Source organism: Athene cunicularia, assembly GCF_003259725.1.
Source record: "Athene cunicularia isolate RWA chromosome 2 unlocalized genomic scaffold, athCun1 chr2_part1, whole genome shotgun sequence".
NCBI classification, from domain to species: domain Eukaryota; kingdom Metazoa; phylum Chordata; class Aves; order Strigiformes; family Strigidae; genus Athene; species Athene cunicularia.
In genome coordinates this window covers 592,427-609,787 of record NW_020799095.1, presented here as the reverse complement: position 1 = coordinate 609,787, position 17,361 = coordinate 592,427, and the positions used below count along the sequence as shown (strand labels likewise).

The 17,361-nt window shown below is 38.5% G+C and overlaps 1 protein-coding gene across 7 annotated transcripts in view; it reads right to left on the bottom strand.

Annotated features, from left to right (window-relative positions):
* NKTR (natural killer cell triggering receptor) overlaps window positions 1-17,355 on the bottom strand; it is a 43,525-nt gene extending 26,170 nt beyond the window's left edge. For 4 of the 7 annotated variants that reach the window (XM_026843588.1, XM_026843590.1, XM_026843589.1 and 1 more), the window contains exons 1-4: window positions 17,236-17,355; window positions 10,055-10,129; window positions 2,763-2,870; window positions 1,665-1,709 (exon numbers count right to left, since the gene is read on the bottom strand). In XM_026843588.1, coding sequence (XP_026699389.1) covers window positions 1,665-1,709; window positions 2,763-2,870; window positions 10,055-10,129; window positions 17,236-17,293 — 286 coding nt within the window. In that variant the 5' untranslated portion in view covers window positions 17,294-17,355. Of the gene's footprint in view, window positions 1-1,329; window positions 1,358-1,664; window positions 1,710-2,762; window positions 2,871-6,361; window positions 6,375-10,054; window positions 10,130-17,235 lie in introns of those variants that run through there. The other 3 variants (XM_026843592.1, XM_026843594.1, XM_026843593.1) reach the window with 3 other exon arrangements.
* Window positions 17,356-17,361: the final 6 nt, after the last annotated feature.

The following is a 17,361-nucleotide window of genomic DNA, read 5'->3' as shown; positions in this document are numbered from 1 at the left end:
TGTTATAAGGAGAAATTTTGCTGCTGCTAAAGAAACATGAACAGGTTGTAAAAGACAAAAATCAAGTTGAAACAAGCCTCCCGGAAATTACTGTAGAAGCAGTTATGAGACAGAATGCATTCTTTTTTAAAGAAAAAGTTTCAGATATAGCACAAATATTTCTAATGAAAAAAAATTTAACTCATTATTAGTGTCTTCAATAAACACTAGATTCTCATAGACCTGGATTTAAATCCGTCATTTTCTGAATAAGAACAAGGTTGGCAGACTTACTGACATCCTAGTACAAGACTTAAAATACACGATGCCATTATTTACAGAGCATGCACCTCAGGTAGAAAGATCTAGAGAAAAAAGCCATTTCCCTGGTATGGCATGTTAAGATAGCCACCTATCCACTCAAAACTGGAAGTCTCAAAACGTACAAGAGAAAAAACCCTAGGTATGAAAGAGAAACTAAAGAACATATTCTTCCCGCAACCTAAGTATAAAATTGATTAAGACCAAATCTAACATGCCTTTTATATTCCAGTGAATTAAAGAGGACTTCTGGTTGTACAGCGTAATACAAACCCAGGTCTTCTGAAGTTCATTTTGAAAGCTAGAAATAGTAATTTGAGCGTACAAAGCCATTATTTTTAAGATTACATATCGAAACACAATGCTGCATGTTTAGCACCTTTAGAAACAAACTCTAGTAACTTCTTAGAAAATGGATCTATTCAACACTTTCTTTTGACTAAAGGCTGCAGTACTCAACACCAAACCATGTCCCTGTTTAAGACAAACTTAATGGTACGCACTTGACCACGAAGAGCTACTTGCAAAACATACAGAACCAGGGGCTGTTACATAAATGCATACAGTGCCTTTATTAACACTTGAATATCACAGCAACTACCTGTTTTTTTGCAAGGTCACTGCATGTCTAAATAAATACTTTATAAACTCACCCTTTTCCTTCCAACAACTGATTTTAAAAAGAGGTAAATGTAAATCTATTTACAAATTCTTTGCAAGTAAAATAACTTGTGTAGCATACAAACATCAAACACTTTCAGAAACAAACATTAAGCATACAAACCTTGAATAGGGAAGGGGATGAAAGGGACATTAACAAAAGAAATAACTGTTTGGAACACTGGCATAATTCCTAGCTCTTTCTAAGAATAAGTCATTAACTCTCAGAGAGGTTAGACACAGAACTCTTCATTTCTCCAAGCAACACAGATATCCATCTACAAACGGAAGTATCAGTTGTCTATATATTTACTAGGGAGGGTACAAGGGAACAGTTTGAATTTGTGTTACTGAGCTTTTGTCTCTTACCTTTTCATTTTGCAAAAGACCACATTCTCTATAAACAAAAGAATATGTTGACAGTTTTAGGCAGGAAGATAGGAGTTTATTCATGAATAAAGTTGCCTAACCGCCATGTTGAAAGTCATGTTATACCAATAATGTTAGCCTTAATTAATTGTCAAAGTTAAATATTACCAAAAAAATTATCTGAAAGTCATGCATATAAAAAGAATTCTCATGCAACATTAGTTTCATGCAAGAGGTGATCTATAAGTAGACCTGTTTTCATTAAGTAGCTTGGGAATCAAGACTTGTTTATCTCAGAACTGAATAAAGAATCCAAAAGACATATTTCCTCTTACCTTTAAAATAGCCACCATAAATAGATTCACCTCCTTTCCCATTACCTATGCATTGAAAAGCATGAATTAAACCCATTGTTTCATTTATGAAAGAAGCTGTATGTAACACCCCACCAGTTCATAACAAACCAGGATACTCTTGTCAGTTACTGGTATCTGAATGTAAGTTTTTTAATTAAAAAAGTCACAGCTGTGCATTATCATGTTGATACTCAAAATACTGAGACAGAAGACTGTCACAGTGCTTCTGAACACTGGAAAGTCTGAAGCAGAGCTTCAAAGGCTAATCCTTGCTGGTATTCGCTAAAGCAGCAGCAGATAGAAAAACAAACAGCAAGCAAAACAAACCAAAAAAAAACCCAAAAAAACACAAAACCCAACAGTAGGTATGACCAACAATCTTGCCTGGCTCAAAGCAGCTGAGACCCCACCAGAACGGATGAAATAAAGTAGCCAGCAGTTTTAAACGCACCCTTACTTCTACTTGACTCTCATAACACCGCACCTGTATTATCAGGTACAAGATTTCAGGACACAGTGAAGACGACAGACATTATAGTAAGGACAAGTATTTCAAGGAAGGACAACAGGCTAAAACATTATGTTGTACACACACTGCAGGGAAGGAAACAAATACTCCTGGAAAAATCTCCTTTTAGAGACTTACCCATTAAACGCTTCTAGCTTGTTTACTACTTTATTTTTTTTTTTATTATTTTAAGAAACAATATTATTTATTATTCACATAGTTATGTCCCTGTATCAATACAACATTACTAGCGATGCCTCTACTGCAGACACAAGACAAAAGCAGTTAAGCCTACAGTGTGGATTGGAATTGTTTTAGTAAGACAGGTGTTATCAGCTACAAGGTTTTTTCTTTAAACACATTTTTCTAGAAAAATATTCAGTTGAAACATTTTAGAATTTCAAAAATTAACAGAGAAATGGGTGATCTATGCAATACTTCACTGCAAATGCAGTATTTTTATGGTACTGTAATCCTTCCATGGCATTTTTTAAAGTTACATTATAACCACGTAAGTTTTAACATTTCTGTTCCATTTAAAACATTTCAGTTTTAGAAGTGTATTTTACCTTCGCTGAAGTCCCCACCCTGAATCATGAAGTTTTTAACCACACGATGGAATGTAGTGCCTTTGTAACATAGCTTCTTTCCAGTTGTTTTACCAATTCCTTTTTCACCTGCATGAAGGTTAAAAAGAATCTACAGATTGTCACTGAATAAATTCCAATGGTTTTACATCCATTAGCATTAGGCAGGTAAAAGAGCCATCAGAATAACACAAAAGATAACAGTCCCACCTGTTGCCTTTTCACCCCCCATTAATAGCAGAAGGGACCCCTTTACATGGGGACTCTCAAGGGAAAATTAGATTTCTTAAAAAAAATTTTCTCCCCTTCTAAGAAGGAGTGTACTTATTAGCAATCCACTCAGGACAATTTATAATAAAACAAGAGTGTATGATAATGATGGATTAGCTACTTTCTGTGGTTACAGTGACACTGCTACATTAGCTGAAGCTTACAGCAGAGTCCTTTTCAAACCACCTATACATCTGATGTGCCAGCTGACTCCCAGAACAAAAATCCAAGCTCGGAACAGGCTTCAACTCAGTTTCAGTGTGCTCCACTCTTGAAAAAGTGGGATTGAGCTACTCCAAGCATGTGTCACATGTTCACTAATCCATGCACAGTGCCAGACCACCCCTTAATGCCAATCTGCCCAACACCAACCCTCACCATCTCAGTATGAAATGTGCACAAAACATACACCTATTTCTGAAAAGACTGACAGAACAGGGGAACAAAGCTGCGTCTACAAGAACCATTCCAGGACAAACTGAATGAGAATCCTAATCAGGAAAAAAAAAAAAATCCCCCAAACCATAAACTGGGACCAGGGCGATTCTTGCCCAGCAGCAGAAGCCAAGCCAGGCCGTGGTACTTGTTAATCCTTTCTGAGCCTGAGATTTCCTAAGAAGTGTCACTCAGCAGACTCCCAGCACAGCTGTAGTTCAAGCCTACTGGTGATTTTTGAGAAAGATGTCCCAGAACCTCAAGCTTCATGAACATTTCTTCCAAAATTCAGAAGAAAAGCTGCACTGAGCATGTTGATGAGGGTACTATGACCGGCAGGGCAGAGATCCTACGCAGTAGGTTCGTGAGGGATTTATGCTGGTCCAGTCAGGGAACACAGAAGACACTGACATTAGCTTCCAAGAAGAGGGTAGCTGGCAGAACACAACCCTTAAAGAGTAATAGGTATATTATACTCTGTGCAACAGCTGAAATCCTACATAAGCCACATGCACAAGAGATATTCTGTAGTGTGACAGGGCAAATAACCCAATATTCAGTTTCATCCCTCCACTGGTTACAGAACAAGCATTTGACACTTGGTTCCATACCACAGTGCTCTCAGAAACGCAGATGTACTTGGTACCCAGAGATCTATTTTTGCGAACTATTGTTCCTCCACCCAAAATTAACTGTTCGCCAAAGCACTGCAAATTTGCCATTCCAAAGAGCCCATTGCTGCCAGGATGATGGCAAAGAACAGTTTGTGGTACAAAACACACTCATGGTATTGTTGTTTATCATACTTGTAGAAGCCTTCACACAAGAGAATACAACTTATTTTCCATTACCCTGGCTCTCCATGCCTCTTTCTACCCCATTTTTATTTTCCACATAAGTTATCCAGGAAAAGCTATTTATTACAGGGATAGACACAGCTCCTTTCCCCAAAAATCATGTCCCTCTGCTACAGCACTGGAAAACCCACGTCAGTCAGTACCAAGGAGTACATGCCTACATTGTTGCCCTGGTTCAGCTAGGACAGGGTTAAGTTTCCCCAGCAGTGGGGAGGGAGCTCTAGCCAGGTTATTCAATACTGTGCTGACATCAGGTCAGGGTGCCAAAGCGCGGGAAGAGCAGGGACAGCTTTTGTTCATCGTCACTGCTGTATCCTTGTGGTATCTCTTGTACTGTTATCTCTTGTCCTGTTCATTGTTATTATTGTTATTGATATTGTTGTTGTTCAGTTTATTATCTGTCACACTGTTGTATTAAATTTTTCCTTATCTTAACCCCAGGGTTTGTATCTCACTCCCTGCCCTGTCCGAGGGTGGGGGAGGAACAACGGCAACATGGTCTCAGGTCCCAGCAGGGCCTAAACCACCTCAATTGTCTACTCATTGTAGTTCTACTCATCACCCTCTACAACTCCCTGAAAGGAGGGTGCAGAGAGGTGGGGACAAGTCTCTTGAGCCAAGTAACATGCAATAGGACAAGAGAGAACGGCCTCAAGCTGCCCAGAGCAGGGTCAGGATGGCTCTGAGGAAGGATTTCTGTGCAGAAGGGGCTGTTGGGCATTGGAATGGGCTGGCCAGGGCAGGGGGGGTGTCCCCATCCCTGGAGGGGTTGAAGAGTCGGGTTGACCCAGTGCTGAGGGATCTGGGGGAGATGGGAACGGTCAGGGGGAGGTTCATGGTTGGGCTGGAGGAGCTTCAAGGGCTTTTCCAACAGAGGTGATTCTGTGATGCTGTGATTGTTGGTCATGTCACAGCATGTCTCTCAGGCTATGAATAACCCCCTCAGAATGGGATCCTGCACTGCACTCCATGTAATTGAGCTGGTACATTAAGGTGAGAGGTGAACTGTAGACCATGGCCAGAAGTTGTAATCCCTTTTTGACTCTCCTTTACAGTATTGCCAAAACAGCATAGTCCCTATCATAATAAATGGCAATACTTGTGGTGTTCCCTTTTTTTCATGCATGATACAACTGTGGTTAAAATCATCGCTCTCAACTACTTCCCCATAAGCCACAGACACTTTAGACAATGTGCTTAAGCTACTGGCAAAATGGTGAAATTCCTGCAGGAGATGTATTATGTCATTCTGATTTTCAAAACCAATCCTTGGACTCCCAGTCAGGCAAAAGACAGAGACCAGTTGTTCCTCTGGTCAGAGCTGCAGCACCTCCCCTAAGCTCAGACACTTTTCCACAACAGCCACTACAAAGCCCATGAGCTGGGCTTCTTTTTTTGTTTATGGCCAAATAGTAGTTTTATTCTTTTTGTCCTAAATGTGCATTAATATTGTCTGGAAAAAAACCCCAAAACCTGTCTTTCAGCCCCATCTACTTGCACCCTTCCTAAGCAGTTCTTTGCATGTGCTGGAAATCCCTTGGAAATGGGAAGGTAGAAGGGAACTTACACAGTAATTGCAAGGCACAGCCCATTAGCTGAGGAGGGCAAATACAAAGGCCGTTATCAAAGTGTCCTTCTCCCTTTAGCAGGTAAACTCTGCTCTCATGCCCTAACACCTTGCACTGCCAATCTGAGATATTTTGCATTAGATGCCCAATAGTGGTCTCCATTAGACATTATGAGACGTTCCTGACAAAGCACCGAAGAGCAGATGTGTAGTGGCCAAAATAACATGTCAGTGGTTTTTTGTTTGGTGTTTTTTTGTTGGTTTTTTTTGTGTTTTTTTTTTTTTTTTAATGCAGGGCAGGGGCTGTTTATTCTTACAATAGTACATACTTATGCTCTCAAAGCTCTTCATAATTAACAAATCAGCAATTAGACAGTTATCTACCTTTTCTCCTATCAGCATAAGGCTACTCTAACACATGCTGTGCAGACCAGTCACCTTCTTGTTCACACAGCATTAACTTTTCACAGTTCAGTACTTTCCCACAGTTCAGTGTTGCAGCTGTCCATTGTTTTTCCCTGCCACCTTGGCACAACTCAGCAGTTTCTTATCTTTCTTCTAAGGCCAGCTTTCCATCAAAGCCTAGCTGCTTCTCAGGGGCTGCGCAGAGCTGACAGGCCGATGTCAACTTGCCTCTTTCCCACACAGATGGGCTTGTGTTTATTCAATAGGTGGCCCGACTGAAGGACCTGCAAGTCCAGATGTTTTAATTTAAATGCAAGGAGCTGCTTGCTGTCAAGGCAAACAGCACTCTTTCGTAGGAGCCAGGTCTATTTCTGACAACAATGTCAGGCTGCAGGAAGGCAGCCAAAATCACCCTGTCCTCCTCCATCTGTTGCTGGCAAAAATATCCTGACTTGCCTCATAGATTATAGAGGGAGCAGCAGGCACAATGAAGGGCATAGTATTTGAAACACTGGTCTCCAGTCTTTCTCTCAGGGCATATCACTTTGCCTTGAGACAAGTGAAACCCCTCTTCACAAAGGCACAATGGAAGTGCAGAGTTCAGGTCAAGTTACTGCGAGGTCCGTAAGAGCATAAGTGAGGTCACATGGTACTCTGCAGCTATGATACCTTTATCATCCATAAACCAGGTCAGTATCCATACACACTGAAGGAAAAAGAACATGCTGGACTGGCCTAACATGCAGAATCCAGAATTTATGAGGTACAGAAGCATACAATGCTTGCAGTCTGCTGCTAAGATATTCCATTATGTAGACTATACGGTCCAGAAGGGGATAGCATCCCCTGTTACACAGCTACATACCTCCTTAGATGAGCATAGAACTTGCATACAGCTACACAAAGATGTCAGCACCAGAAAGTGATGCCGTACTGAGTAAACCTCTCAATTCAAAGATTTCTTGCAAAGGACAAAAAAATAATATACCTGATAGAAGCTCACACTTCTGTGATGACTTAAATTCTACGAATGGATCTTGCTGTGATAAGTGGCAGGAGTCAGGGGAGCCTGACTTCTGGAAGCAAATGACTTATTTGGTCTCTGAAGATGGTATAGCAGCTCACAACTCTAAAAATTTAAAGCAGCCCTTCACATCTCAGTTCTGGCTGCCAGAGATCAGTGCAATCTTACCACTAAGATCTCCCATCACAGAACTGCTGCTCTTCTGAAGATAGGCTTTCTAGGTCCTCTAACATAATCCAGGCAAATACTGAAGCAGTAGCCCATCTGGAATGCTACATCAGTCCCCAGGGACAGGGGAAAGTATGTACCAGAGAACTGCTGGATGACGAAGATTGGCCTGATGCTCCAGGCCACAGCTGTTGTCTGCAGCAACATGCAGGAGGCAGCACCCTGCTGTAGGGTGTTCAGTTCCAATGCTGAGGCAATCAAGGTTCTAACAGGACAAGGCAGGAGGGCAGGGGAAATGGCACACATAATGCAGATAACTAGCTGAACAAAGTATACTGGAAGAACTTGTCAAGGAGCAGCAGAAAGGCAGACATAACAGTTGATAAGAAAAAACCTCAGGCAAACTGAACAATAACAGATGTAATTAGTGCAAGTAAGAAAAAAATTAATGGTAGACGCGTGACCCTAGTCTCCAAGCTCAGCCATCCTGAGGTCAATGAGCAGAAAAGAGATGGCTTCTACCAGCAAAACAAATTAATGTATCTTTATTCTCTTAAACTTTACATTTTACAAAAGAAATTAAATTACTTCAGGTTCTTCTATATGCTTTTCTCTCCCACACAGAATTTAATCATGGTTTTATACGCAAATTTTTAAAGATATCTGTCAAATCATCATTCCGCCCTATGAGTACGCAAACACAATTTGCAAGAATGAAACAAATGTTTCAAGTAATTTTTAAGTCTGCAAGTCTGATCTCAAGAGGAGACCTCCCAATTTTGTGCTTACTTTCAAATGTTCTTCCAATTAAAGACAAGCTCCAGCTGAAGACATCAATGAAACCTGTACAGCCAGCTGTAGAATTCAAACTGGGATGCAACACAGAGAAGTCAGACTTCTGGGTTTTTTTTAAACTTGTTCTTTCTTCTGCTTGTTTCTTTCCTCATCATCTCCAACACCTCTTTCTAACGTCCACATAATATTTTTTTAGCCAAGCTGCTGTAAGGATTTAAACAATCCTTCAGAGCTACAGAATGTGAGGCTCAGACATTACACTATTCAGTCCACTACTGCATTTTACTTCTCATCTTTTTTAACCTATTCTGATTAAGATAAACTTCAAACAAGTTCCTGTTTTTCTATGAGAGTTGTACCATTCTTTCCTATCCTCAGTCCATCCCTAGGTATCTCTTTAATAAGACTAAGCGATAAAAAAAATATCAGAAAGCAGAATAAAAAGAGGGGGCATCACCATAGACATCTCAAAAAAGAGAGATATGTACTGTACCTTCCACAAGTTCATAGTATTATAAAATCTCTTTAAATCTTCACAGAGATTATCTAAAACCTATCACATTCTGGGATTTGAGCTCTGACAAGATGAACTTTAATAAGTTAATGCATAAGGCTATCAACAAATTTTTTTTCATATAACCAGTTAGCCAAAAGCTGTTCACTAAGGCCAGATGTTAAAATGCTGCCTGGAGAGTCTTGCTGGAGTGTTTTAATGATTTGTGAAAGAGTTATTTCACGTACAAGGTAGGGGCTTCACTGATGTAGTTAATTCAAGATATACTGCAAGTTGCTGAGCAATTAGGTATGAAAGACCAGGAGATGACCAAGAGACACAGAATGCATTCTTCACATAACACACACACCAATTTCTGTAATAACCTAATCAAGATTGATCTTCAAGTCACAGCTGAAAAGTCCCCAAGGAACAGCATAGACCAAAAAAACCACCCACCAAACCCTTACTAACCTCACTCTTTCAATCATTAGAACCCATTTAAAAAAAGTTAAGTCCTGCTTAAAAAAAAAATGGGTTAGAGGGTGCTACATTACACACAGACATTCTTTTGCTAATGCTGTCTCTTTGATTTCACAGATCTCTCCTCTCTTTACTCCCACTTAACAACCCCATGACTTCTAAGGCACCATCATATTCCCTTTTAGTTCTTCATTTAGCTAAGAATGAAAAACTTTCTCATATTTAATAGATGCTCCTGTCCTCTGATCTCTGCATAGCACTTCTATACACCTGAAAATTTTAATATAACCAACATTTTATATAAGAAAAATATATTCAAAATTTTAAGTAGTGTCCCAAATCAAGTGTCATCATTATACTGTGCAGTGATATTAATACTTAATGTCCATCCTGATAAATCCTAAAGAATCACTTGCCTTTATCACATTTGTATAACTTAAGTGATGAATAATTCCACCGTAGTCACAGCCTTGTCAATCACTTCTACCTACAGGAGCCCCACATTAGCAACAAAAGTAATGATTTTTTTCTATGAATTCCCAGTTTTGCATTCTGTAATGATGTATTACCTCCACTACTCTAACTCACAGTTACAGAATACCACTCTATTTCCTGCTATACATTATTCACATCCTCCTCAGCACTAACAAGTCTCAGCTTTGTTTCTACCAGAAAAAAAAATGACTAGCACTATTATTATGCTGTGGTTTATATTTGCATAAACAAATAATAATTGTAAGAAACATTAACATTCTTAAATATAAGCATGTTACTTACCTGAGCACAAGCAAAGGAAGTTTTTGCAAGTCTTCGGACATATGTCTGAGAAAAGCTGAAACATAATTCGACCAACTAGAAGATTAAAAAAAAAAAAAAAGACTTGTATAACTCTTTATAATGATATAAGAAAATCTGCATATAAATAAATCATAATGTTTTAAAATTATAATTTACTGAGAAAGTTACTTTGTCAGAATAAGAAAACACCTCAAATATGTATCATATTTGTAAAAAAAAAAAAAAGATTAAGTAATATCATTATATCTCATTTATTAAAAATACTAATGATTCCACTTTGACTTGAACCTGGAAAGCCAAACTGATTTACTAAAACAGTTTACCTTGTCAATTCATTTTTCTTTTGAAAAAGAAAATATTTGCCATAAATACAGGCCCTCAGAGAGCTGGGGTAATTTCCCCTCCCCAAGTACTATGTTTATACAAATAGATTAATATTTACATTTCTACAGCTTTCCCTGTGATCATTACCTAAAAATCCAACTGACTTAGTCCCATACTGTGTTAAGGATTATAGATACATTGGCACTCTTGGCCTAAAATCCTTGTGTTTGAAAAAAACAAACAGATGAAGCAAATAGTAAAGATGAAAGTCCGACAGACCAATACTAGAAGTTTCAGGATTAAGGCTCTACTTGCCAGATACTATGAAACAAATACTACTTTCTGCCTAGGCAAAGTCAACAGAGTAATAGTAATTTTCACTCTCAGCACAGCTACCTCCAATGCTACTGGTGGTAGTTATGCTTTGTACCTTGGAAAAGTATTAAAATACTGCTGAGGAGTGGTTTAATATAAAGAAAAACTTTTTTAGAACAGATTCATATTTTCCATTTTATTTTCCAAGATACTGGGATGTATATTACTGAAGACAAAAACCAAAACCCTCACAAATATATGAACTCTTTAAAAAACCCACATAATTAGCAAATAAAAAGTTGTTAGCTCTATAGGTTGTGAAGTAAGCCATAGAATCTACACGGTTGGCCAGCGTTACAAGAAACCAGTAACAATCTGTCAACGAGCACTACCCTCTAGTGGTGTACACTGGTAAGACTTCAAGGTTAATTTTTTTTTTAAAAAGTAATGCTCCAGGAATTACTTCTGTTTTCCTTCCCTTAAAAAAAAAAAAGTAATTGACGTTCAAATGTATTTTATTCAATACTTCATCACCAAGAAAAATTCTGAGAGGCTCCTAAGAAACTGCATTCAATTTTAGGGCTTTGTCCAAATGTATATAATTGCCAGTAAGGTGAATTGTTGGTCCAAAAAGGGGAGGAAAAAAAACCACCAAACACACAGGTACCACCTGTATGTACTCTTAGACAAAAATTCAAGATGTCTTCAGCTGTTCAACTGTCTGCATTTCATTAACTGCAGTATGAACATTCTCTGAGCATTCATCATTACAGCAGGAAAATGGCAGAGCCAGTCTTCAACGAATGAAGAAATAGCAAATATGCAAAGACCTCACATTAAACAGTGGTAGCTGTAACGACCACTATGAAACAGACAGCTATTTAAAAGCGAGGAAACCATTACAAGCTATGTGGACTGAAGATTCATACAGAGAACACAACAGAGAAGACAGCTTAGTAAAAAAGTCATCAGTTTTCATTAAAAGCACAGTAATTCAGGAAAGTAGAAATCCCATTCCTCTGCTCGCAAAAGCACTGAACAACAGAACAGTGACCAAGGGCTTTAGAAAGGCATGTACAGATTTCCCCTTGTATTTGCTATGCAGAATAACCTAACACCTTTCAGGGAAAAAAAAGTTGTCACTATCCCCATTCTACCAAGAGCAGAAAAAAAAGCCCAGCTGCTGATTTACCAAGGTGACAGCTGCCAAATAATTAATAGGTGTTACTGCCTAGGGGCTCCAAAAGTGACTTTTGCCCTCAGGCATAAACTGCAAAAGCCTTATGGCTGCAAGACCTTGTACCATATAAAAAACCCACCATATTTAGCACCTTAAGCACCACCACATCTATCTTCTGGTGGAAGAATGTCACATTAAGTTCTTGAAGGTGTCAAGGCAGGACATGGAAAAAGACATTAATAACTAAAGTGTCATGATTTCAAGAGTATCTTTCACTAGTGCTTTGTCAATAATGTCGTCTGCTGGCTTCCCATGCCTCTCAACTCCTACAGACTGTTTGTAATGCACATATCCAACAGCAAACCTATAGATCAGGTTTAAAAGATAAGGCCATCTCCTCCATATAATCTGTACTGCTTACTCTGTTATAACCAGCTATACAAAATGCTGTCATGTGCTTATAATACAGAAACCACATACTGTGTATCCATCTGGTGGGTTACTATCTGTATTTTACTGAAACTGCATGAATACCATTATCTCTGCAAGGTTATATTTTCCACCGACAGTCAATTAAATGTGCCAGAGAAAGATCATGCACATTTTCACACCTTGATCAGAAAAGTACATATGAAACAGCTGTTAATAAAAATTTAAAAATCTGTATAAAATGTATAAAAAGTATGCTTAGAACCAACGAGTCTTTCTCTTGCCTCTTCCCTCGAAAAGCAAAAAAAAAAGGAAACATCTTAAACTTGGAACTGAGGTATATGCTGACATAGCACAGATAAAAAAAGCATTCGAGACACTATTAATCTCCTCAGATTTAGACACCTCTTCTCTGAAATGATCCACCTTTGCTGTACAGAGAAAATTTCCAATACTTTATCTCCCTGACACAAAGGTTAAGTTATCTGATTAGGCAGCAAGCTTTCTGTGACTAGCCATAAAACTTGAATAATAAATTAAAACAAATTGGTGAGAAGAGTTATTCAAGCCGGTGAAGTCTGCTCACAAACCTATCCTGATTCCTCAGTCGGGTGTAGCCAAGGAATGAGACTGCAGAGATATCTCACTTCAAAACTAAAGCAAAAACCACTGGGATTCTATTTTTAACAATGAAACTCTCACCTAACTTGAGATGCAAATCTTCCAGTACCATAAGGAAATTATACAAACTATTAAAATCTTTATTTTAATGCATCAGACAGACATATCTATCATTTTAGTGTAATAGAAGACTGATTCTCACCAGCTCATAGTTATGAAGACATGTATGTCTGTACCGCAGTGTAGATTTTACAGTACACTACTGTACTTTTTGTGCTAGCCAACACCACAGAAGTTTATCCAACCATGACTTAACATTTTCCTATTATTTGTAAAACAACACTTTGATACAGTATCCTTGTTCACAGGCTTTTACCTTATTTTCTAAAGACAGTTTTTGATAGAAATTAAAGTGATGAAATAATTGTTTACATTACTTGTAATTACATAAAGTGATGCATATATAAAGTCTAAGGCATTTTGAAGTTTGATTTCATGCAGTGCTGTAGCTAATAAGCAATAGAAATTATAGAACCACAAGACATAATGAACAGAAATAATCCTATTTCAGAACTCTATTTTCAAACTGAAAGACGAACACTTTTTGTTCCTTGAACCCCTAATCAATTTTTCAGCTGAGGAAGAAATAGTGCTTGATTCAAATTAAGTGGTAAAAACTCAGGTGTAAATATCCATGCTATACTGTAATAAGGATACCTGCTAGCAAAGTTCATTAAAATAATCATTGATTTCAAATGTTTATCCAGTAATTTCCTTCAATTTAAATGGTTAACTTTTTAGAAACAACCTCGGGAGCCAAACACATACTGCTTGAATGTTTAGGCCATAAAGGTGCCAACTTCAGATAGAGACTCCCCCCAAAACCCTAGTTATTCAAAATTAAGTTTAAATATATTGGTTTTGTCTTTTCCCAGTTTCTCAGAACAAACCAAGTAAGAAGCCACTGCACCACCTTTCCCAGTACATCAACAGGAATATCCTGCTGAAGGAGAAAGTAGGGATTAGAACCATTAAGACAGCTGATGCACATTCCTTACAGACAGAGACCAGGATGACTGCTGGAGGCCCAGAGGCTTAGGTAGATCTGCATACAAGTTTAAATAACTGCTCACTGAAGTGACCATATCTTAATTTTGTTAATTTATTTATCCCTAAATCTGTGAACACTAAATCATATCAATTTAAAAAGACAGCTTTAAAGTAGAAATGTGACTACAGTTTTCAGAAAAATAAAAGCTTACTGTGGAAGAACAGGTTTTATTTATTTATTCAGTTAAAACAACAGAGGTCCGAGTTCCCCTGAGCAGGGATCTACAGTCTTGACACATTAACACTTTGTTAATGCTTCCTTACCCCACCTTACACTCTTTGCAAGAAAAGCCTCCATAAACTTCTTTCCCCAGCTGTCTACTAAGCCCAGTCTTTCACAACTACTACCTGAAGCTCTCCCCATTCCAATCTCCCATGGTCTCCACAAAAGCACACATTTCAGTTTAATCCTATGTGCATGTTGTAGGTGTTCAAATCCATTGGTGGGAGGGACCCAAAAGAAGGAAGAGATGCTGTCTCTGATAGTATCAAAATAAATCCTTATTCCTGATTTATTCTCCATTTGCGCTTTAAAAATTACAAACAATGCGTATTCATAAAAAGATACTTAACAGGCAACTTATTAGAAGCAGCCTAAATTTAGACTTAAAACACACTGACACAAAGCCTATGAAGTTTGCCCAAATGCAAAGAGGCACATACAAGAAGGCATCAAGTTTTACGCCAAGGTTCTGTAGCTAAAATTAAAATATGGACACACAAGCTGTAATAAAGCTTCTGAAAGTACAAGCTAAGTCACAGTATTCACTCCTGTATTTGCTGAGGGATCTAGTTAAAGAGTAAAACTAATTCCCACTCTGTAGCCCTCTCCCCTCTCACATATGTACACACATGCCCCCCCACCTTTTGCCACTTCTTTTCATCAAGTTTGTGCACTGCTCTCAATTTTAATTGCTACAGGTATCTTGACAAACACGGGGTAAGCAAAGTCTGTAAGGTGAAAGCTAAGAGTTGGCAGCTGCATGGGGGAACATTTTTGGACTCCAAGCAACCTACACTTTAAAATTACAGTTTTGTATTCCGCAGGCAAAGAGATGTTTCCAGTACTGAGAGGCACGTCCTCTTACTCTCTGCATTTTGTGGAGAGATGTTTGTTCAGCTTTTCAGTTTAGACAGGGTAGGGGCAATGTCTTACTTCCTGGCTAGCAGCAAAATGCAGGGCCATTTTTTTCCCCAGTTCTTTCTCCCTACATCTAATAAAATGAACAAGCAGATTAGCTTATTGCATTAAAGTCAAGTACGCAAAATGTTAATTCAGAAATCTGCTAGCAGTTTAAAAGTTAAAATTAATACCTCACTAGTATCAGCAGGAGAGCACACCTCTCAGTGCTTCATGTCATCTAGAAGCACTGCTTTATCATTCACACTCGTCTCAGCTTGTGAAGGTCATCTTACAGCTAAAAGAGCAATGCTTTTAAGCTTTTTCAACATAACCTTAAATCTTGAGACATATGTGCAGAGTGAATTAATAAAGAGGCTAGAAAAAAGCAGTATAACCAGATAACACCCAAGTCCTCACACCATCGTTTTACAAATCTGCACATTTTCCTGAAAAAATACAAGTCATTAGTCAGGTGCAGTAAAAACAGAAGGGCTCTGAATTTGATATACAGCTGTGAGATTCCCATTACTTTAAAGAGGAAACAACTACAGCCAGCCATGAACAGAGCCAAAGCCCTGTCCAGGTAACCAATGCTCTGCACCACCACGAACACTAACGCTGCAATTTCTCTCTGGCACGGCTATCAGTCATCAAACCGAAGTAGATCCGAGGGAAAAAAATGTAATCCACTTTCACTGGTGATGCACAGTGGGGGGGGACACAAGGCAGGCAATGTGAAATGGGAGCAGGAACATGTGCATAAAGGAAGAGCAGAAGAAAACTGCCAGAGATAGATTTTTCAGATGAAATCTCAAAGCAAAAAACCCTAACAAAGATTAAAAATGCAACCGGGATGAAGAATGAATTGTTTTTGCTACAATCCAATCCCATCAAACTACCATTCCTAAACTGGAAACCTACACAAACTAAAACATTTTTAGTGGTCTTCTCATTCCATAGTAAATCTGAATTTAAAGCAACAAAAAACGTTAAAACTTCATTTGCATCAACATTTTTCTCTTCAATAAAAGTATTTTAAATAACTGTGCCTTTTCTGAATAACTGAAATAGAAGTTACAATAGCAACAGACTTACAAATACACCCTACCAGGTTACTGAAGGTAGAATTGAATCTTTTTTTTTTTAAAATTGAATCTTTTTTTTGTGTGTGAAAATAAAAAGCAAGCCAAATGGCTTACAGTTACACTTGAATGCAACTGAAATTTGAAAATGCAGGGCTATAAAATGCTTCAAAGGCTTTCGGAGAAACATTGAAGCAGAAAATGAAAGTGAAAGCATAATGAAACCATCACGTTTGTCATTTTTCAGAGAGACAAATATTAGCAAGATAAAGCACTGAGTATATGTGAGACAACTTAGGCAGTGATAAATTCATGCTCAAAAAGATGGGTAAGTAAATCTGTACAACCATTTTTACGGAGTGGGCAAAGCAGAAGAGGGAATCAAGTTAACTATTATTCCTGGATTAAAACTCACAGTCTACCACTTACAGGTGATTACATATCCCATAGGGAAAATATGAGTTAAGAGATTATTTTAATTCTTTTTTTAAACAGGCCACCTGGTAAGATATATTATGCTTTCATGGTCAATTCTTCCTTTACATTTCTGAACACTCATTTTGAGCAGGAGGAAAGATTAAGACTGGATGACCTTCTGAGGTCCCTTTCCAGTTTTAATTACTGTATGCTTAAAAATACTCCTAGGAGCACCTCTCAGAACAATTCTCCATAGTTTATAGAACTGTAAGGGTACAATATATAACCAGATAGCCCTTTTAATACAGAATGCTTTTTATCTTCAGACTAGCGTTAGCCTCACCGGACCACTCTTCATGTATGAAAACAAAAATCAACCGTAAGAGGGAATTAAAAGCATCCCAGTAAACATCAGAAGTTATTAAGAACTATCTCAGAAATAACACATCGACGGCCACACTCTTTGCTAACAGCCTGAGTGAATTATTAAGGGAAAAACATGCTTAAACCGCCGCCCCCCAACACTCGAGAGGAACGCCCGTGTCGAGGCGAGCCGTACCTGGTTCCCGGTTGATTTCTATCTCGAAGAAGCACTGGGGCCGGTCCTGCACCCCCATGGCCGCGGGCGGCCCCGCACCCGCCGTCCTCGCCACCTGGACACAAAGAGGAGGCGCCCTGGGAGCGG